Source organism: Prunus persica, chromosome G8, assembly GCF_000346465.2.
Source record: "Prunus persica cultivar Lovell chromosome G8, Prunus_persica_NCBIv2, whole genome shotgun sequence".
In the NCBI taxonomy this organism is placed as follows: Eukaryota; Viridiplantae; Streptophyta; class Magnoliopsida; order Rosales; family Rosaceae; genus Prunus; species Prunus persica.
In genome coordinates, this window is record NC_034016.1 from 9,824,033 (window position 1) to 9,846,810 (window position 22,778).

The 22,778-nt window shown below is 37.2% G+C and overlaps 1 protein-coding gene and 1 pseudogene across 2 annotated transcripts; one reads left to right on the top strand and one right to left on the bottom strand.

Annotated features, from left to right (window-relative positions):
- On the top strand, positions 10,039-11,764 carry LOC18767333 (annotated as a pseudogene). The gene is made up of 3 exons (XR_002273010.1): positions 10,039-10,503; positions 10,598-11,161; positions 11,261-11,764. The product of XR_002273010.1 is annotated as a protein DMR6-LIKE OXYGENASE 2 (transcript).
- LOC18768568 (protein DMR6-LIKE OXYGENASE 2) lies at positions 14,986-16,611 on the bottom strand. The gene is made up of 3 exons (XM_007201269.2): positions 16,073-16,611; positions 15,352-15,915; positions 14,986-15,231 (listed from the first exon to the last, which is right to left on the bottom strand). The coding sequence occupies exons 1-3, from the start codon at positions 16,346-16,348 to the stop codon at positions 14,986-14,988; spliced, it is 1,086 nt and encodes a 361-aa protein (XP_007201331.1). The 5' UTR covers positions 16,349-16,611.

Below are 22,778 nucleotides of genomic sequence, written 5' to 3' on the forward strand. Positions count from 1 at the left end.
CTAGAGGCTTTATAAGTCGAGGACCCGCCATTTTTGCCATTAGTTCGCATTCCAAAACTCTGGATTTCTGCATCAGCCTTGGCTCAGTCCAAATGTGGTCAGAATTCATGTTTTTTTATTTATTAAAAGATATTCAAGATTTCCACTTTGGCCTTGGTTCATATGGGACTGATGTACGTTGAGACAAAACTAGGTAATTCAGGAAGTTCCTGAGCTGCAGTGACTGAGAGATATGACAACATAAAATTTCCAACATGGAGAAGTTATGGAATTCATTATTCACGATTGTTTGATTAGAAGTCAGATTCCTTACCGAGCAAGCAACAATCACATATTTATAATTTATTCAATCTTATTAGGGTTTTTTTAGCGCTAATATGCAGGTCTGATATCAAAGCTAAGCAAATTCAAAGTAACAATTGATTTATCAAACTCTATCGAGATAAAGGGGGTGCTGTAAGGGTTTCATTTTGTCGAGCCCAAAACACGTCTTTGGGCTTGACTGCATAGACTGCATAGGCCTCGGCACAAGTGAGTAACATAGGATCTTGACTTTCCCTTTGCTATTAACCTTGGCACAAGTGAGTTTTCTTTCTTTGTTCATGAAATTTGAATTCCGAATTTCCTGTAATAAAGTAAATGCCACTTAACCCCAAAAAAAAAAAAAATTAAAACATTTGGTAATACTACTAATTAACTTAGGCATGCAAACAAACGTGGGTTAATAGTTGTCTTTTTCAAATCTCTCCCCTTGTAGATTAGATTTGGACTTTTCACATGTAAGTCCATAAATGTGGCCCAAAATAAAAAAAACTCTACAATACCCAAATCTTTGGAAAAACCCATTTGAAAAACCTAAAAGTTACAACAATACCATCTGTGTTTTTTTTCTTCTAAATATCATAATGTAAGGATAATAATGATATTTTACACATCATTAAAATTAAAAAATATTACAGCTTACCCTTTTTGGGGTTTTTTTTTCATCTTCAATTTATAGGTTTTAGTGTTTATATATAAATTCAATGCAAGAAATGAGTTTTATTATAAGTTTAGTAATTTGGACTATCGGTTGTATAAACAAAAAAAAATAAAAAAAACACTTGACATTTACGAACGAGGGAAAACTAGTCACATAAATGCTTTTGAATTTCTTGTAAGTCCACGTACATTCACCCAAATCCCCTTCCACTCTTTCCCTATTGTTGAAAGGAAAAATCTTAGTTCCTTAAAATTGAGGAGGAGCTCTTCCTCACAACAAATAGAGTTTTCGCATTTGTCAAATCCCTTGAACTTTATTTCTTTTGGCTTAAGTTGGCTTAAGTTGTCAAAGAGAAATTGAAACACTGTACTTCTTAGCTTAAGTTGCATTGTTTCATATGTGAAAAGTTGCATTGTTTCATAGAAATTGAAACATTTCACTTCTTGGCTTAAGTTGCATTGTTTCATAGTAATTGAAACATTGCACTTCTTGGCTTATAGTTGCAACGTGAAAAGACACATTTGTTGATATTTTTCAGTCACGTCTTTTTCTGAAAAGAGGCCTTGTTGCCTATAAATAGATAAGGTCCTACAACATTTCATTCATCCAATTGTCATCCAACAATAGTAGTTTTTAGAGCATTCATAGCATTATATTTTTAGAAATATAGTGAGTTAGTAAGAGAGAATTCATACACAAGTTTGAGTTCGCTTTTCTTGGGGATTGTAGTGCTACTTCAACAAGATAGAACCAAGCAAATCCTAAAAGCACTTGTGAGGAGGCAATTTCGTCTCAAAGAGATAGAACCAAGTTCTAGACTCGATCATTTATAAAGTATTCTTAACATTTACCTTGTTGATATTTTATTGTATTTATTTCGAATTTATAGTGAAGTTTTATTTTTGAAATTTTGTAAATATAGCAATTATCTTTATCTTTTACCAACAATCTAAAGACGAATATTTTTATTTTTATTTTTGTAATCGCTATATTTATTGGCTTTTTAAGAATCTTAAATTTATTTTAGTTTCTTAAAAATTGTTACTTTACTTTTGAATTAAACTGTGAATTTTCCTCTTTATTGAAGGAAAATGACTCGTATTACTAGTAGTGATTGTATTAGTAATGACAAGGAAAAAGGTGTGGCTCATGTTTTACCTGTGGTAATCCCGGCTTCCTTCTCTCATGGAGAGAAACCTAAGAAGTTCAATGGAACTGATTTCAAGAGGTGGCAACAAAAGATGTTGTTCTATTTGACCACACTCAATTTGGCCAAGTTCTTAAAGGAAGATGCTCTTGCTACTGGTACTACTACTGAAGCGATGGCTGCAGACGACGCATGGTGTCACTCGGACTTCCTTTGCAAGAACTATATCCTCAATGAATTGGACAATACTTTGTACAATATATACAGTCCAATCAAAACTGCCAAGGCCCTGTGAGAGTCACTTGACAAGAAATACAAGACCAAGATGCTGGCATGAAGAAATTCGTGGTTGGTTGATTTCTTGATTTCAAGATGGTGGACTCCAAGACGGTCATCAACCAAGTCCAAGAACCTTAAGTTATTCTTCATGAGATTGATGCAGAAAAACATGGTTCTGAGTGAGACTTTCCAATTGGCTGCAATCATTGAAAAATTGTCACTATCTTCGAAAGATTTCATGAATTATCTCAAGCATAAGCACAAAGAAATGGGACTTGAAGATCTAATCGCGTGGCTAAGGATTGAGGAAGACAATCGTGGTTCTGAAAATAAAACCGGTGGTAACTCCATGGTAGCTAAAGCACATGTATTGGAGGATGGGCCAAAAGAACAAGAAAAAGAGAAAGCACTATGGGGAAGGCTCTAACCAAGGGAACTCAAAGAAGAACAAAGGGTTCAAGGAAAAATACTTTAACTGCAACAAGCATAGTCATAGAGCGGTGAACTGTCAAAGCAAAGGAAAAATCACAGAAGTTCACATGACCGAGGAGGAGAAATTGTCTAATGAGATATCTGATATTAACCTTTCGGCCGTAATCTCTGAAGTGAACTACCAAGGAATGGTTGGTGGACACTAGAGCTACACGCCACATCTGCTCTAATAGGAAGACGTTTACTACCTATCAACAACTTAACCAAGGGGAGTAACTGTTTATGGGAAACTCATCAACTTCCAAGGTTGATGGAAAAGGAAAGGTGGTTATGAAGATGACTTCTGGCAAGGAACTCACCCTAAATCAAGTGCTTCAATGCCTGACATTCGGAAGAATTTGGTTTCTGGAGCACTGTTAAGCAAGAATGGTTTTAGATTGGTCTTTGTGGCTGACAAATTTGTACTCACTAAGAATGGGATGTATGTGGGGAAAGGGTACCTGAATAATGGTTTATTCAAGATGAATTTAATGACTATTGTACTTTCTATGAATAATAAGAACACAGTTAGTTCGCTTATATTCTTGAGTCCCCAAATGTTTGGCATGGTAGACTAGGACATGTTAATTATGATACTATTCGTAGATTAGTTAACATGGATTTATTACCTAAGTTTAACATTGATACAATTAAAAAATGTGAAACTTGTGTTGAAGCTAAACTTACTTGAACATCATTTCATTCTATAGAACGAAGTACATAACCTCTAGATTTAATTCACAGTGACATTTGTGATTTAAAGTTTGTGCAAACTAGAGGTGGTAAAAAGTACTTTATTAGTTTTATAGATGATTGCACAAGATACCGTTATGTCTATCTACTTAGAAGCAAAGATGAAACCTTAGAAATGTTTAAACATTATAAGAATGAAGTTGAGAATCAACTTAGCAAAATTATTAAGGTTTTAAGAAGCGATGTGAATATGTAGCACCATTTGCTAAGTTTTATGCTCAACATGGAATTATTCACCAAAGTACCGCTCCTTATTCACCTTAACAGAACTGTATTGCCGAACGCAAAAACCGTACATTAAAAGAAATGATGAATGCTCTGTTGATAAGTTCTGGAGCATCCCAAAATTTGTGGGGAGAAGGTTTGCTTTCTGCAAATCATATTCTCAACAAATTCCTATAAATACCTCAAAGTATGGGAGTGTTTGGCTAAGATAGCAGTCCTTGATCATAAAAAGGTTAAAATATAACCCAAAACCATTGATTGTCTATTTATTGGTTATGCTTCTAATAGCAGTGCATATTGATTCTTTATACAGAAATAACAGACTGGATTAAAGTGATTCTACCAGCCATAGAAAGCAACTGACTTTTCCAAGCAGAAAGTTTAGCCTGAACTTTAATCAGAACCCCCTTATACGTAGCCTTGGTAACCCTCCCTTAAACAAGGGGAACTCCTAGATAATTCCCCATATCAGTGGATCTGGTAACACCACAAGTTTGCTCAATTTGATCAACAAGATCAGGCTTAGTATTAGCAGATATGTACAACAAAGATTTCTCAAAGTTCACTTGCTGCCCAGAGAGCTCACAAAACTCCTCAAGAGAATTTTTCATAACCATAGCTTGTTGAACAGAAGCCTCACCAAAAAGAATCAAGTCATCCACAAAAAACAGATGTGAGATTAAAGGACCAGACCTCGTTGCCCTAACAGCTTTCCACTCCTTCTTTAACACCCTAGCAGCAATGATGTGACTAAGCTTTTCCATACATAAAACAAAAAGGTAAGGGGAAAGAGGGTCACCCTGTCTAACACCTCTTTGAGGTTTGAAACTCTCAATAAGCTTCCCATTCATGATTACTCTATAAGAGACATTCTTGACACAACTCATAATAAGTTGAAGAGAAGTTTCCCCAATACCAATTTCTTCAAGCGTTTGCTCAATAAAAGACCATTTCAATCTATCATAAGCCTTAGAGAGGTCAACTTTCCAAGCTATATACCCGGTTTTACCTCTTGCTCTATGGAATCTATGCAAAACCTCTTGGGCAATGAAAATATTATCTGAAATTTGCCGTCCAGGAACAAAGCTAACCTGATTAGGGCTAACAAGCTTACACATAAGAGGTCTGAGCCTTCCAACAATGATCTTAGAAACAACTTTGTATAAAGTGTTACAAAGACTAATTGGCCAAAACTGCAGCATACTATGAGGATTAGTGATTTTAGGAACCAGAGTAACAAGAGCACTGTTTAGATACTCTGGAACGGAACCACTAGAGAAACACTTAAACACCAAAACTTCAATGTCTTTCCTACAAAGAGACCAACAATTATGGAAAAAGATAGCAGAATATCCATCGGAACCAGGGGCCTTGTAAGGACCAATAGCAAAGAGAGCAACCTGCACCTCCTTTTCAGTCACCTCCTTACTGACAACAGCCAAATCAGCCTCAGGAATATGAGGAAAAAGAGAAGGCGAAGGTCTACGAATGATATCAACAACATCATCCAAAAAAAGCCCATGAAAATACTCAACAGCAAGCGCTTTCAAACCTTCTTTACTAGAGATCCAATCCCCATTTATATCTTTAAGCCTTTCAATCCTATTCCTTCTCCTTTTGACAAGGGTCGTAATGTGAAAGAACTTGGTATTTCTATCCCCACCTGCAGCCACGAAATTCTAGATTTTTGTTTCCAAAACACATCCTCCTGATCCAATAAATCCTCAAACTCCTGTTGCATATGCTTCTCAAGATTGCTCAAAAAAGGGGAAAAACCCTTACAAAGAGACCTTTGAATACCTTGGAGCCTAGCAAGAATTCAATTTTTCTTTTGAAAAATTTGACCAAAGACTTGAGTATTCCACTCCCGGAGTAGGGGAATCAAATTATCCAATTTATTAGAAACTGAACCTTCCAAATTCTTCCACTCCGCTTTGATGAACTCAGGAAATAAGCAATGTTTAAGCCACATTGCCTCAAATCTAAAAGGTTTAAGCTCAGAAGAAGGAATCTTATCAGAAATAAGGCTAATCAAAAGAGGACTATGATCAGAACATCTTCTAGGCAGATGCCTCACGAAAGCTTCAGGAAATAAAACCCTCCACTCCTTGTTACAAATAGCCCTATCCAATCTCTTCATCACAAAATCACCACCAACTCTCTTATTAACCCAAGTAAACTTGGGTCCCAAAAAACCCAAGTCGATAAGCCCATGCTGATCAAACCAGTCCTTGAACCCTCTACTTTTACTAGATAATTTTCCAAGTTTTTCAACTCCAACCTCTTTGAATCCACTTACCACCCGCATATTTTGTTTTCACTTTTTACTATTTTCTACACAAAAAGGACACTCTAGGACAACTCGAGGTGACTGCTTTTAAGAAAAGGACACCCACCACATCCAAAGGACAAAATAGTAGATCATATCTTTTAATGGTTTGTTTTTTTGGTATTAGTACAAGTTCTCAAGTTTTTAAATTATATATATATTATTTATTTATTAATTTTAATTGGTTAACACATGTTTTAAATATTTTTTTTCATGTGAAGTGACTCAAAATGCAAACTTTGCATAATAGAGTGATTAAATTGGCTAAACTCAAGCCAACGGGTCCATAGTTTAGTGGTAAGAGTATTTGTCTGCATATAAGTGGTCTCAAGTTGTAATCCCAATGACACCTCCTCCCTTCCCCTTCTAAAATTGACTAAAAAAAAAAAAAGAAGCTAAATTCGAAACATAGTAACAAAAATATATTCCAAATTAAAATGCAATGACTAAAAAGATATTTAACAATTTATCTTTCGATCGAAGGGTTTTTTATGTTTATTTATTTGGTTGCCATGTATATATTAAGTGTCATTTTGTAGTAAATATCTTTTAGTGGTGTTTTTCTTTGGTAACTGTTGACACTAATAGACCTATTAAGGCTTAAGGAGGTGCAGTTTGCACCTTCTTTCGCTAGAAAAGCCTCTTTAAGCACTACATATTGCCCCTCTGCCGAGGTTTCGTGGTATGCTCCATGTGTTCAACAAATTGCCTCAACCAAGGCTTGAAGGCACTGGGCTATTTCTGCGCGCAGCGTGTTTTTTTTTAACATCCTGTCCAAAACAACGTTGTTTTGGAATATGGTTTTTAAAAAAAAAGAAAAAGAAAAGAAAAGCAATTCGTGGGCTTTAACAAGCTCTGATAGGCTGCTTAAAAAATGATAAAGGGCTTTTAACAAGCTTTCTTTTTCTTCTTTTTAAATTAATTGTTTGGCTTCAATTAGTCGCGGGTGAAGATAGTTTCCAATCCAGGAATTCTTTCTCAAGATGACATTAAGCTGCTTTTCTTAAACGCAGACACACTTTTTCTTCTCTTTCCTCAACAAATTATTTTTATAATGAAAGAACATGACTTAATTAGCACATCCTTTTCTTTTAATAATAGAGAGAAAGAAAATATAACTTCACACAAAGGAGGAAGAAGAAGCACACGTGCTTTCCCTCTTACTTTTTTTTTAAAAATTTAAATAAAGCTTTTAGTATTTCAAAATTGCACCTTTACTAAAACATTCTTGAGTCCACTGGTTACTGTTGAGTTTTTTTTTTTTTTTTTCAGACTAGAATTTTTATCTTAAAAGGTCTCGTTACAATTCAGGGAGATTTACCACTTAGTACACCCCCAAATGAACAACCCCTTTTTGGTGTGTGATAATGGTATTCAATCCACAATTCCTAACACAATTTCCCCCTTTTGTTTATATAAGAGATGAGTGCAAAATACCTTTTTGGAGTGCTAATAATTGTTTTTAAAGCATCAAAATTATATATATTTTTAATGATAATTGTTAGTGTCATTTTTTTTGTTTTGTTATTAGCATTTGGAAAAGGGTTATTTTCAGCCGTTATTATTATTATTCTTTGGTAGGTTGGTTTTCTCGTCTTATAAGTCCAATAAGTGGGGCTGTTTGATTGACATCATGTTCCTGCCAACTCACAAACGCAGGAGGACAGTTGAAATCGCTTGAGATTTAGAAGTACAAAAGAAGGATCACCATTATGTCATGGTTTGGGATAACATTCTAGAAGTTACTCATTTTGAAACAAGGAGAATGTTTTACATGTAATTTGAACGCAAGTGTACACGTGCATTCTGAACTCATCTATGGAGGAACTTTCATAAGAAAAATTCTTCTCCTATATATTGTTTACTTTGCGGAATGAAAGTGGAAGAATCCAACACACATTCCCATTCAAAAGTTTCTAGACACATATAGGATTGCATCATTTTTGTTCATTTTTGAAAATGGTCATCAGATTCAGATATATAACAATGTAGTAATTTATTGTTTTGAAAGTTCAATAGTTTATTTATTTATTTATTTTATTTTATAAAAAGACGATAAAATTTTATTAAATAAAAATAAAGAGAGGGAGTCATCCCAATAACAGTATGATAATTTGTCGATTTCAGATAGGCACTTTCTAAAATTTTGCTCCCTCAAGACAATTTAGTGTATAAGAAATGTTAGGGTATCTAAATTTCAAGGACCGAACACTCTTTTTCACGACAAGAGTTCTATTTTTATTTATTAATTTTTTTAAAAAAAGTTCAAAGAAAAAAACAGATAGGGGGATTAAAAGGATTAACGTTTTCACAAAACCGATTCCTAAAGCATCTGTTACCTACCCGTGGGGACCTAATCACACAAATTCCTAAAAAAGTTAATACGCACAGATCATATATTCCATTTTTTTTTTAATGGCTTTTTTTGGCGTTTCTTCTGATCCTCAATTATACTTTTTCTTGGCCGGCTTGTTTTGATTAAATGGGCTTTTGAAAATAACAGAACGACTACGTATAATCATTGACCTGACTGGTGCAACAGTCAAAATCTAAAGTGATCGCCATTCTGTGTATTTTGTAATTTTCTGACCAAGTACAGGCACACCTTCATAAATAAAAATATTTTATTTAATAACTTTTTAAAGTTTAACTTCTGTAAAACTTGTGGGGCTTCCACTTTCTAGTAATTTTTTTTAAAGTGTAATGTGTAAGGGATTTGTAGCTTTTTTTTTTTTGTTTTTTTTTTGTATTCGATGTCCTAAGTTCGATTTTTCTTTCTTTTAATACCGCTTGTATAAAAAAATAAATAATTTACTTACAGAGTTTCATGATGTTTAAACTTTTGCTTTCTTGTTATTTTAGTAAACGAAAAAAAAAACATATTTGTGAGGAATGAGAAAAGAAGATGAGCGATAGGAATGGGGCTGAAGAAAATGTACAAAAAAACACATAAAGCTAAGACTAAGAATCAGAGTCCAATTAATTGTACTTTTGTGTGTTTCTTTGTGTTTTGTTCATATTGGTATTCCTTTGTTTTTGCCCACTGCATGTTGAACAAATTTCGTGTTGCACGAAGGACTATGTTTACATAAGAGGTCTTTTTTGACAAATTTGAGAGGCGTTGGTGTGCTCATTTGTTGAGTTTTGTTTTACTATAGTTTATTTCTTTGTGTTTTGTCGTGGTTGTTGGTCTCAGTATTCCTTTAATTCTATCAATTGCATGTGAGGATCCAATATTAAAATTAATTAGAAACCTGAAAAGGTAGTTATTTTAAGTTCTTACGCTTAAACTTCCATAATTTAGTGATACTTTCACACCCTTTCCTCAAGTTCGTTGTCTTTTACTCCTAATACATTGATAATTATTATTAAATGACGTGATAACGTGTGTGGGAATTGGATGTGCCACATGAAGAATGTGAACCTACCACCCAAAATGAATTAGCAACGGGTGTAGAAACCTAAAAATCTTTTACTCTTAAAGGTAGATAACCGATTAAATCCAACACCCAACTACTCAACAATCGTACGACAAAAATGTCCAATTTGAAATGTACACAAAAACGTTTCCTTTGATATACGCGTTATTGTCCTATGCTAAAATTTACTTTGACCATTCTACCTAAAAAACCGATACTTTCTCATTTCAAAAAAACCAAAAAACAGTAGAAACACGCGTTGCAGAAGCATCTGCTGCCGGTAAAAGCTCTCACCAGTAGATTTATTAATTCATCTGAACATACAGGTTTAACTACAAAATATATATTTATATTTTATTCTGCATTGACAAGATTTTGGAACTTGGTCATCGTTTGCCAACTTATTTCAGTAAAATTTCTAGACCTTGTGGTGTAGGGCAACATTAAAATAACAGCCCCTATGTAGAAATCCTTTACGTGTAAAATCAGTTCATCCTGTGCTATAAATACCCATTCCTTTTCTCTCAATACCTCCACAACTGCCCAACACCTTCTCTCTCACTCAAAGATATACAGAAAATATCACTCTCAAAGGCTCAGTCCCACCTCTCTCTCTCTCCCCTCAATGGCACCTACAGTTACTTCAATGGAGGCATCTAATGGCCATGAAGTACCCAAAGTAGCAAGCATCAAAACACTAGCTGACTCAGCTTCCCTCACTTTTATACCTTCTGAGTACACCTATACCAAAAATCCTAATGAACAAGGCGATGCAAACGACCCAGAGCATTCAATCCCCATCATTGATTTCGCCCTACTCACGTTGGGATCTCCTGATCAACGAGCAAAAGTGATCCAGGAGCTGCGCAGAGCTTGCGAGGAATGGGGCTTCTTCCAGGTATGTGCGTACTACATATACATCATATATGCGTATCTACAACTCTCATGATGAAAGCTAATTAAGCATAAATTATATATATGGGAATTATTAGGTGACCAACCACGGTGTACCAGAGAGCCTGATGCAATCAATGATCGGAGCGTGTCATAGATTCTTTGATCTGCCGGAGGAGGAGAAGAAGGAGTTCCAAACAAGGAACCTGTTGGATCCAATCAAGTGCGGCACCAGCTTCAACGTCGACATTGAAAAAGTTCATCTCTGGAGGGATTTCCTCAAGGTCATAGCCCACCCTGAGTTCAACTCACTCTACAAACCTGCTGGATACAGCGAGGTTTCGCTGGAGTTCAGCAAACGAACCCGAGAAGTAGCCACAGAAATATTGAAGGGAATATCAGAGAGCTTAGGGTTGGAGGCTGACTACATAGCAAAGGCCACGAACTGGGACCGTGGCTTACAAATTCTGGCCGCGAATTACTACCCGGCGTGCCCACAGCCCGATAAAGCAATCGGTCTACCTCCTCATACCGATCATGGACTGGTGACCCTCCTCATTCAGAATGAGATGGGTGGCCTTGAAGTCAAGCACAAAGACCAATGGGTATTGGTGAATGCTGCTCCGGGAGCTTTTATTGTTAACATTGGTGACCAAATGCAGGTACCAAAATCTAAAACCCATCTTATCTAAGAATTCTCTACTTAATTTCATAAATTAAGTACCGATTATTTATGTGCATGGTTAATTTTTTTGTGGCAGATTTTGACAAACGACAAGTACAAGAGCATATGGCATAGGGCTGTTGTGAACAACAAAGCTACGAGGATATCAATAGCTGTGCCCCATGGACCCTCACTGGACACACCAGCTTTACCAATCCCAGAGTTGTTAGAGAGAGGAGGCCAAGCCCCAAAATACATTGGAATGACATATGAGAAATTCATGGAGCTTCAAGCAAGCCCTGCTGCCCTCACGAAACCTTGCTTAGATCACCTGCGGGTCAAGCATAACTGAAGCTACAGCCTACACATATATGCATATTCATTAGAGTCCTCTTATTGCCGTGAATAAGAGCTTTGTTGCTCCTATACATTGTCTTGTTCCGATTCTGAATTCATGATATTTCGCAGTGAGACATTCTCGTCAAGTATCGGATATATATAATGTAACCCTAGCACTTGTTACTCGAGATTCGAAATTTTACTTGTATCTTCTGTACTTTCATAATATTATATATGCGATTCAAAGACCCTATGCCATTTAGTGTCCCGATTTAATTTATTTTCAATTATAAACCACAATCTCTGGTATAAGAAAATTGACGGGTTAGCGAAAGGATTACTTGAGAAGCAATGGCAGAGCTAGAGCCTATATATTGAAGGGGCGGCAATAGCTGACATTTTTTATTTATACATTGCACACAAATTGTCAAGTTTTATATAAAGCGTGAAGGAGTTTCTGAAAATTGGTGGCCACAACCACTTTTAGTCTTGAAACGGGAAAAACACTATTTTGTTATCTCCGATAATTAACGTATTGACACAGTGACAAGCGTGATAATATTTTCACGTGGCATATCATTACAGGTCAAGAATAACAAAACAGTGTTATTCAACGTTGTAACTAAGTGTTTCTTGAATTATGTGGCTCCATCCTTGTGAAAAAGTTTTCTTGCTTGAGTTGTAATCTTAGAACATCTCCAAGAGAAATGTGAAATGGAAAACATTAAATTGAATTTGATGGCTTAATTTAACATATATTCAATAAAGTAATGACAAAGAAAGAATGAGAAAGGCATAAAGTAAAATAATGATAAAGTGTAGAAGTGATGACTCTTATTTGTGCTCCTTTGACAAATGTAATAATTTTAAATAAAAGTCATGACGGTACAAAGCCCAAAGTAATGCTTTGTGGGCCATTCGGTTTAAAAAGTTGCAAATTATATGCAAATAACGCTTGAAGCTTGCAGCGATAATTTTTGTTGACGTGAGTCTTTCTAATTAATCAAGTAGATGTATTTAGGAGATACTATTCTAATTGGTTACTATATTTATTTCCTTGTAAAGTTTTTATGTAAACTCCTATATATACCTCATTATGGAGAAGAATACAACTTAACCTAAAGTATTCAAACCATATTCATATTTTAGCATGGTATCAGAGCAATCGATCCTAGGTTATCTTTAAACCCTACCTCAAATTCCTTATATTTAAATTCCTCAAATCCAAATCCCTCAAATCCATTTATCAAAATTCTTGAATAAATACCCTTAAATCTTATACACATATCTCTCAAATCCAATTCCTACGTCAAATTCATACATCAAATTCCTCACATTAAATTCCTCACATTTTCATATCACATCTTACTTCCACTGCAATGTCAGGACCCCCTACAGTTCTCTCACTCCTTGCAGACTCACAGAAGCATGCAGTCAATCCTGTTGACCCCACTACCCAGACTCGTGCTTCTATCGCCACCATCAAAGGTTCTGTTTTTCATACGTCCTCTAAAAAGTCCAATGGATTATTGACTCGGATGCTACGGATCACATGACATTTGATCTTGGCCAACTTATTAGTCACAAATCATCCGCTCCGTCGGTGGTGTCTAATGCTAATGGTACCCCCTCCCCTGTAATTAGGGAGGGCTCTCTATCTCTTTCTAATTCCCTACATTTGAATTTTGTATTGCTTGTTCCATCCTTGGACTATAACTTGTTGTCTATTCCACAACTTACAATTACTTTGGGGTGTACTGTAACATTTTGGCCAAATCATTGTGTTTTTCAGGACTTCTTATGGGAAAGATGGTTGGTTGTGGTACTAGGCGGGCAAACTCACTACTTGGACTGGGCATCGGATAGTGAGGCCAAGGTTAGTCAAGCTTTCACAACAAGTGGGACTCGTTCTAAGGGGGAGAGAGATAAAGTTTGGTTATGGCATAAATGTCTTGAGCATGCCTCGTTCGGTTATCTGAAGAAGTTGTTTCCATCATTATTTTTTCAGTCTTGATGTTTCTAGCGTGATACATCTAAATTGGCTAAGAGCCATCGTGTCCCGTTCCCATTAAGTTCAAATAAGAGTTTGGTTTCTTAAAAAAAATCACCATAACTTGACTAACTCCAATTACTCCAACTTAACGTCTCTAACATGTCTAACCATTTTTTTTCTTCTTCTTTTCCCTTCTCTGCAAGTTCTCCCCAAAATTTAAGCGCTCGTCCATCTGTTCTTTCCCCAATTATTGTTCTCTCTCAAATTTTCCTTCTACAAATTACGAGAATGTCTTGTTTTTGTACTAAAACTCTTTTTTACATTTGTTGTTTTATTTTAAATATTATGATATGATCGAGATAAGATATTAACCTTGGAAATAGGTCGAGATAAGATATGATCAAACTCCGAGCAAATAAGATCAGGGCTTCATGCACTCAACAACTTCAAGCAATCCAAGAAAAATGAAAAGAATTATGAATGCCAACCTTAACCCAAAACCCAATAGGAAAATTAAATTAAATGAATTGCATAAAAGTATAAAAGAAACCAAATGTAGTAAAGAAATCCTGAGCTTTCTTTGGAGCACATGGCCGGATAAAAAACTTTGTTGTTACTTGACCTCCCACAAATTCTGAATCATTTGGTTCAATTTCTAAGAAAGTTACAAGGCTTGGGTGTGGGGGGAGGACACACAGAGAAGGAAGGAAGAAGAAAGAAAAACTGATGTTAAGTTGGAGTTAGTCAAGTCAGGGTTTTTTTTTTTCATTTTTAATTAAGAGTAAATTGGGTGTCCAGTTTAAATCCGTTGGATTAAATTTTAATGAGGTGTCATGTGGAGAACGAAAGTAAAGCAGATCATGACAGAGAAAATCATAATAGAGAATCTGGATATATATTAATATTAATAATATCACATGACGGTAATATGACAAATTAAAATTAAAAAACTGACACGACTAGATTTATCTTACAAACAAGTCACCATTTGGCGAATTTTTCTGGGTCAAAGGATTTTGGGACGTAAGTTAGGATAATCAGAACTTCAGCTATATCAGGTTTTAAAAAATATATATATATATATATTTTAAATTTCTTTGAAAGAATATGCATTCAGTTATAGGGAACAACAATGAGTAAAGATCAAACGCGACGACAACAGAGACACCGAAGGGCTTTCATTTTTCTTCGATCAGACTCCCTTCAGAGGTAGATAGTCATGCTATTAAATAATTTTCTTATATATATATATATATATATATAAATTATAATAGATAATTTTGTATTATACATGAATTGCTCTTTGCTGAGAATTTCACAATGAATTCACGCATAATTAAATAACTTCTAAGCCTATCCGAAAACACAGATAACACTTGAAGACGCTTCACCTATAGAGCATGAATATATACTTAACGCATAATCAATATATATTTTTGAAGACCAGAAAGAAAAGAAGCTACAACTCTTAACCGGGTCATCGACATGACCTAGATTCGGAGATGATCTAAGCAAGGCTTCACGTAGGCAGCAGGGCTTGCTTGAAGCTCCATGAATTTCTCATATGTCATTCCAATGTATTTTGGTGCTTGGCCTTCTCTCTCTAACAACTCTGGGATTGGTAAAGCTGGTGTGTCTAGTGAAGGTCCATGTGGTACAGCTATTGATATCCTTGTAGCTTTGTTGTTCACAACAGCCCTATGCCATATACTTTTGTACTTGTCGTTTGTCAAAATCTGCCACAAAGAATTAGCCATACACATAAATAATCGGTACCATTAATTTATGAAAATAAGTAGAGAATTCTTAGATAAGATGGGTTTTAGATTTAAAAAAGTTGGGTGTTATTTTGGTACCTGCATTTGGTCACCAATGTTAACAATAAAAGCTCCCGGAGCAGCATTCACCAACACCCATTGGTCTTTGTGCTTGACTTCAAGGCCACCCATCTCATTTTGGATGAGGAGTGTCACCAGTCCGTGATCAGTATGAGGAGGAATGCCGATCGCTTTATCGGGCTGTGGGCAAGCAGGGTAGTAATTCGCGGCCAGAATTTGTAAGCCACGGTCCCAGTTCATGGCCTTTGCTATGTAGTCAGCCTCCAACCCTAAGCTCTCTGATATTCCCTTCAATATTTCTGTGGCTACTTCTCGGGTTCTTTTGCTGAACTCCAGTGAAACCTCGCTGTATCCAGCAGGTTTGTAGAGTGAGTTGAATTCAGGGTGGGCTATGACCTTGAGGAAATCCCTCCATAGACGAACTTTTTCAATGGCGACGTTGGCGCTGGTACCGCACCTAATTGGGTCCAACAGGTTCTTTGTTTGAAACTCCTTCTTCTCCTCCTCTGGTAGATCAAAAAATCTATGACACGCGTCGATCATTGATTTCATCAAGCTCTCTGGTACACCGTGGTTGGTCACCTATTAAACCAAGCATGAATACATTTTATGTTTGATTAGCTTCACACACGTTAATGCATATAAAACGAACAAAATCAACTCGATATTCACAATATCTGGCAACATAAGCATCACGAAAGAGCATTTCTTTATGATTGACACAAAATGAAGTACATACCTGGAAGAAGCCCCATTCCTCGCAAGCTCTTCCGAGCTCCTCGATCACTTTTGCCCGTTGATCAGGAGAACCAGAGGTGAGAAGAGCAAAATCAATGGTGGGGATTGAGTGTTCGGGGTCATTTGCATCTCCTTGTTCATTAGGATTTTTGGTGTAAGTGTACTCGGAAGGTACAGAACTGAGAGCAGCTGAGCCAGCTAGTCTTTTGATGCTTGCAACTTCGGTTTCATGACCATTGGATGCCTCAGTTAATGAAGTAGTTACTGCAGGTGCCATTGGAAGAGAGATTGAAAATGAAGTGTTTTGAGAGCGAGAGACGTTTAAATGAAGCGTTTGAAGTAGGGATGGAAGGCTTATGCAAATAATGGTTCATATTTGTAGGCAAGAAATCTAAGCTTTTCCACGTGAAACGAATAATCTATAACTAAATTGGTTTTTAATTTAGAGAGCGAGTGATCTGATAAGGTCAAATAACAAGAAAACGGGATTCTATTTAAAACCTCTATTTATATTAATTAGGTGTAACAAGTTAACGACTATTTTTTATGTTCATATTTTAGATTGTTTAAACAACTATTTTTCACTAAAAATGAACCACAGGCATAAACACGAGTCCAAGTCAAAAGTACAAACCTGACTTAGATCAACCTGAACTATTTTACCCCATTGACAGGACTGACAAATTAAACTAGTTTAATTTAATGGACACAAATAGTAGCATCCATTACAAAAGTTTATATAGTCATGTGTCATGCATGATGCCTTTTTGAAGGACTTTTCGATCAAAACATATGGATTACATCCCTCCATTACTATTTCTTCTATCTTGCACTGAAGTTTCTTTCTCATCCTATCTCTAAAATTTCATAACTTTGGGAGAGAGAGTTGAATAACTGTTTAGGATGTTGTGAACGAAAAAAAATTCAAAAAGAACCATTTGATTTGTTCTTCATTTTAAAGAAAGTTCAAATTAATGGGTCAATAAGGTATAACATTTCACCCAGAACATAACCTACACCGCATAGCACCAATGTCTGGTCACATGTCCGATTGTAAACCAAACTTTCTAGAACATATTTATTATTTTATTATAAATTTCTCTTTAATCAAATCAACTAGTAGAACAGATATCGTGTTAATGGCATGAGAGAATGAACACATATATTTATGCAGAAAACCCACCTCTGGGCAATGACAGATTCATAAATTTTTAGCGGAGGTTCAATTTTGAAAGATTAAAAGCTTTAATAAAAAAATGACAACCAAATATCCTTATGATTTAAACAATACCAATGTCATTCATAAGTCATAAGAAAAAAAAAAGCATTACAAATAACCTACAACTGTTGTCGACAAGCTTTCATATCATGTGTCAAGAAGGAAAAAAAAACGTAAAATTCTTGTGATGCACACACACTTGATAAAATTGGGTGATGTTAAATTGGTCTTTTAAAAAGAGAACTCCCAATCCCGCTTAAATAAAGAATTGTGCAAACCCACCCTAAAAAATTCCAAAACACAAAAAAAATCGAATAAAACTTTATTTAAATTCCACATATGCAACACCAATTATGCATCAGTTTAATCTAAATTTTAAGATTTGTTTTCCACAATATACAACTTGTAATAACCCAAACCTAAATTAATATTTAATTAATAATTTATTAAGATGAAAAGACAATTTTGCCCTTGGACTAATTTATTAACGAAAGGTTGACTTTTTAACCGAGAAGGAATTTGACAATTCCACACACACCGTTGCGTTGAGCATGACGAAACGAGTCCGTAGATACGAAGTGGGCTCGAATCGGAGCTTTAACGAAGGAAATATAGTTAAAATACTACGAGGGGTAAAACGGTAATTTGAACAATCAGATTAAAAACCTCACTTCTCTCTCTCTCTCTCTCTCTCTCTCTCTCTCTCTCTCTCTCTCCCGTCGATAGCGCACCCGCGCCTCTGTCCGTTTTGCGCAGCCACCAGCTCCGGCCACCACAGGCCACGGCACGGGTACCAATCTGACGTGCCTGACTCTGCCGTCAGCCACTTCAGCCGTCGAAAATTGCAGAAATCCGAGAGGGTGTGACCGAAACTTCACGGCCGTCGTTCTCCGTCGTCCGGCCACCAAATCGGACTATCCAGGTATGAATTTTGAACCTCTTGAGCTGTTCTAGGTGCCTGTTGGGTAGGATTCAATCAGTTCTTAACGTAGGTAATTGATTTTTCAAATTGGAAATTCGGCCAGTTTTCGGCCTCCGAGTTCGGCCATTTCCGGTCAGTTTTTAGGGTAAGTCCAAATATGGTGTTATACCTAGGGTAGGAGTTTGGAGCCGTGATTTTAAGATTTTCTGGCGATACGTAATCGCTTTGGACACCTAGCACTGCCCTCACGTGCAGCGGCGCGTGGGCGAGGGTAGTGAAGTGACACTGTGTCTTGATGAGATTCTTAAGTTGTCACGAGTGCGTAGGAATTCGCGGATCTCAATTTGGATACCGTTTGAGCCTCGAATGGATTTTCCATATAGTGTGATTTCTGGGTTCAATACTGTGGAGCCGTTGGATCGTAATCAATTTCAAATATGTTACTCTAGACAATTTCAGAATCGTGTAGGATTCGACGGATTCTGAATCGGAGTCCCGGATACTCTGAAATAGCGAACCTTAGGGCTAGGGTTTTGAAATTGTGTGATTGTACGATCGTGATCAATCTGACTGTCCGATCGAGACCAAACCCTTGGGACATGTGTCCTAAGTCTATTGGAACTTCTAGAGGCTTCCGGATCATAAGTGCGAGGTCATGGACCAGCGGGGTCCCGGGTTGACTTTTTGGGAATTTAGCGCTTTTTGAATCCCAAGATACTACTAAACTATTCCAAGCTTCTATGGGCATAGGGATAACTTTAATCTGACGCACGTACTTCTAGGAGCCGAGGGTCAGGGTTTTAAAATTAATACTATATTGTATTAATAGAATATTATGATAATTGAATCAGGCACCCGGGCACCAGTTGACCCGCATGAGGGACCTTCAAGAGGTCCAGCGAGTACGGACTACCAGTGAGTGGACTCTTTGTTTTTATAAATGAATTTAAGCAGTTCAGTTTCAGTTATAACTCGTTCTATGCTTTTGAATATTTTATTTTGCATACTACCGAGTGAAATCTCCTTATATAAGAAAAGAAATTCTAGTTAATTATCAGATAAATGGCAGCAGAATTTTAGAGATTACAGAAATTTAGTTATCTAGCAGATTTTCTTCAGAAATTTTATATTTTCCTAAATCACCTTGTACCCAGATATATTAAATGTTGCCTTCGGATTATATTGGTTGCCTTCGATTTAGTCAGCATGCTTGACAGTTGCCCCACGAGTTCTTTGATACTCGAACTCGTAGCGAGTAATGCGGATCAGGTGGACTACGGTCCCCTGAATCCTGCGAGTTGCGGCTCAGGCTGACCTCGTGTCACTGAGACCTGCGAGTACGTGTCACCCATGGTGATGCAAGGAATTGACGAATATAAGGAATTGACGGAAATAAAGGGTACATCTAGGTGGTAGTTTTAAACTGTTTTCAATGCCTTAAGAAATTAATGTTGACCATGAGTATGATTGGCTTATATACATGTATAATTATATACGTGCATTGATTTCAGTAATAAGGAGGATAATTTAATTTGTATAATTGTTTTTACAGTGGGGTTAGTATGTTCTTATGTATTTTTCTAAACTTTGTTTTTGGGTCCACTCACCCTTTTTAATGTTTTGGGCCCCCAGGCAGTAGGCGTGCATAGGAATCCACCACCGGGCTGTTTTTCACCTTCCGCGCCTTTCTTTTGATGTAGGACTTTTTGTTTTATAAAAGGATTGACTCCTTTGTAAATTCTTAGTAACCGCTCTGATGTTTTGCCCTAGACTTAGAATTGAACTGTTGGAATGTATATATACGTATGCTGGCAGTTGGTTATATATATATACTTGTTTGGCAGGTGTATATGTTTTGGTATTGAGCCAGTTACAAGAGAAACTCTGCTGGTTTTTCGGTAGAAGTCAACCTTGTTATTTTATCGTGCTTTGTATAGAAGGGCAAATAGATCATTCGTGCCCGACATCCGCCAGGTGTCGGACACGCACAAGGTCCGGCTCAATTCCAAAATGGAATTTGGATCAGGTCCTGTCACAACTAGTTCATATTTATTTGGTAAGAACACAACAAAAATGGAAACATTGCAGTGGAGAAGATGTAATATTTTAAATTTGTAATACCTTGTTAATTTATTTTGATGTTTTTTTTCCCTTCTTGATAAGAGTGACCAATCTTCAAGGAATTGTGTGATACTAGTAGTCAGTGAAGACAAGAAGGTTTCCGATTGGAAAGAGTGTTTGGACAGATTGATGGAGCAATCAGAACAGCAACTTCGATATCAATTTGTCGATTTTCATTTTTCTTTTTACAAATGTTTTACGCGTATTTACGACTAGGTTTAAATAAAAGTGGTCGAAGATTTTTATTGAGAAAACTCCAAATTTCAACAACAATGAAGGATAGGGATGGGTGGAGCTAGGGCTTTGTTTTTTCTTTTAATGATTATTAAAAAAGTAAAATGAATAAAAATAGAATTCACATGTCAATATTCATTAATTGATATAGTATGACTACATCAACTACCACATAAAATGGTAAACTAATATGGTCAATCTTGTGTGTAACACCCCGACCCCAAATTTCTCCAAATTTAACCCTTATTTAATTATTTCATTATTTAAGGGTATTTTAGTCATATTTTTAACCGGAGAGAGTTTGGGACCGTGACTTATATTTTTGGATAGGTCGTACTGAGACGAGTTCATAGACACGTAGTGGGCTCGAATCGGAGTTGTAACGAGAGAGATATGGTCAAAAGAAGCCCAGTGGCACAATCGTAAATATTTCGAAATGAGATTTTTTAAAAAAAATCTGGTTTTCTCTCTCTCTCTCTCTCTCCCCCCCCCCCCCCCCCGCGGGTCTCTCTCTCTCCTCTCTCTCGCGCGCGACAGCCGGCCACGTTTTAGCCGGTCGTGCTCTCCTCCGGCCACCGATGACGACGGGACCGGTACCAAAATGACCGGGCCGTCGTCCTCTTCCTACCCCAGTCACCTCCCGCCGCCAGCCGCCGCGGATTCGCCAGAATTTGGAGATGAAGCGGCCGACGTCGTCCAAACTTCAAAGCCGCCGATCTCCCTCCTCCGGCCACCAATTCCGTCGACCCAGGTATGGATTTTGAACCTCTCGAGCTGCTCTAGCTGATGGTTGGGTAGGATTAGATCGATTCCTAGCGTAGCCAACTCGATTTTCGAATTGAAACTTCGGCCGCCGTGATCAGCCATTTTCGGCCACTTTTTGGGGTAGGTCCAAGAACAAAAGTGGCTCCAAATAGGGTGTTATACCTAGGGTAGGAGTTTGGAGCCGTGGTTTTGAGATTTTCCGGCGAAGCGTTATCGCTTTGGGCACCACGCGCTGCCGGCGCGTGGGCACGGTGGAAAAAGTAGCACTGTGTTCCGATGAGATCCTTAGGTTGTCACGAGTGCGTAGGATTTCGCGGATCTCAATTCGGACGTCGTTTGACTATCGAACGGATAATTGCATATTGTGCGTTATCCGGGTTCGATAGGTTGGGACCGTTGGATGGTCCCAAATTTAATATATGTTAATCTAGGTAATTCTAGGATCATGTAGGAATTCACGGATTGTGAATCGGAGCCCCGGATGTTCCGAATAGTAATTTTACAGTTTATATTTTATATTAATTGTCAGATCGTACGATCGTGAGAAATCCGACCGTCCGATCTGAACCAAACTTGCAGGACAAGTGTCCTATACCTGGTAGAACCCATAGAGACTTTCGGATCGGAAATTGGAGGTTGTGGGTTCTGCTGGTCCGTTTGACTAGGGTTAGAGTAGTTTGACCCTTGGTTGACCGTGAGTCTCTCGGAGTAATCTCACCCTTCCAGGGGGGATTATCGGGAGCTAGACTATTGTGGAGGGTTACACAATATTAGAATTATTTATATAATCATATATGGTTGTACAAGGGTACAACAGAGTCTAGAATGTCAGTTTGGTTGTACCGGCGTTGAGACAGGCCCCATACGTGGCGTTGGTTGTACCGGCGTATGGGCAGATATAATGATAGTATGACATGGTCGCACGTGGCGTAGGTTATCCGGCGTGTTGACAGGCCCCATACGTGGCGTTGGTTGTACCGGCGTATGGGGAGAATATGTGAAATACAGAGAAATGAAATAAGGTATCGCCGATGTGTGGAATTGGGTTTTATGGAAGAACTACGTGTGGCTTGATCCCTCAAGGAGGGTACGTAGGCAGCCTAAGGTTATTAGGTGCAGCCGCAGACTAAATGTTAGTCATAAATTGTATTTGGATTGTTTGGTAGTCTGTTGAGAATTTTTGGAAGGCCGAAGGCCAATTTATGTGAACTGCATGAAATTATATTGTGCATGCTGCCAGTTGTGGATATTAAATGCGTTTTTATGCAGGTTGAAATTTTGAGAAATGTCCAATTTATAGGGGAGACTCTGCCGAAATTTCGGCAGGGAGTCTCGATTTTTAGTAAGTGGGTCTGGCATCGGAGTGATGTCAGAAATTCCAAAGGGTTCGTCTCGGGTTTTGAGAAAATTTGGGGTGGGTCCTTTCATTGTGTGTCTAAATAGAAT

Bases quoted from the DNA above. Each gene is read 5' to 3' on its own strand.
- LOC18768568 (XM_007201269.2), bottom strand. From the start codon at position 16,348: ATGGCACCTGCAGTAACTACTTCATTAACTGAGGCATCCAATGGTCAT. The intron at 15,916-16,072 runs GTATGTACTTCA...TTGGTTTAATAG, and splicing joins AGGAATGGGGCTTCTTCCAG to GTGACCAACCACGGTGTACC. The intron at 15,232-15,351 runs GTACCAAAATAA...TCTTTGTGGCAG, and splicing joins ACATTGGTGACCAAATGCAG to ATTTTGACAAACGACAAGTA.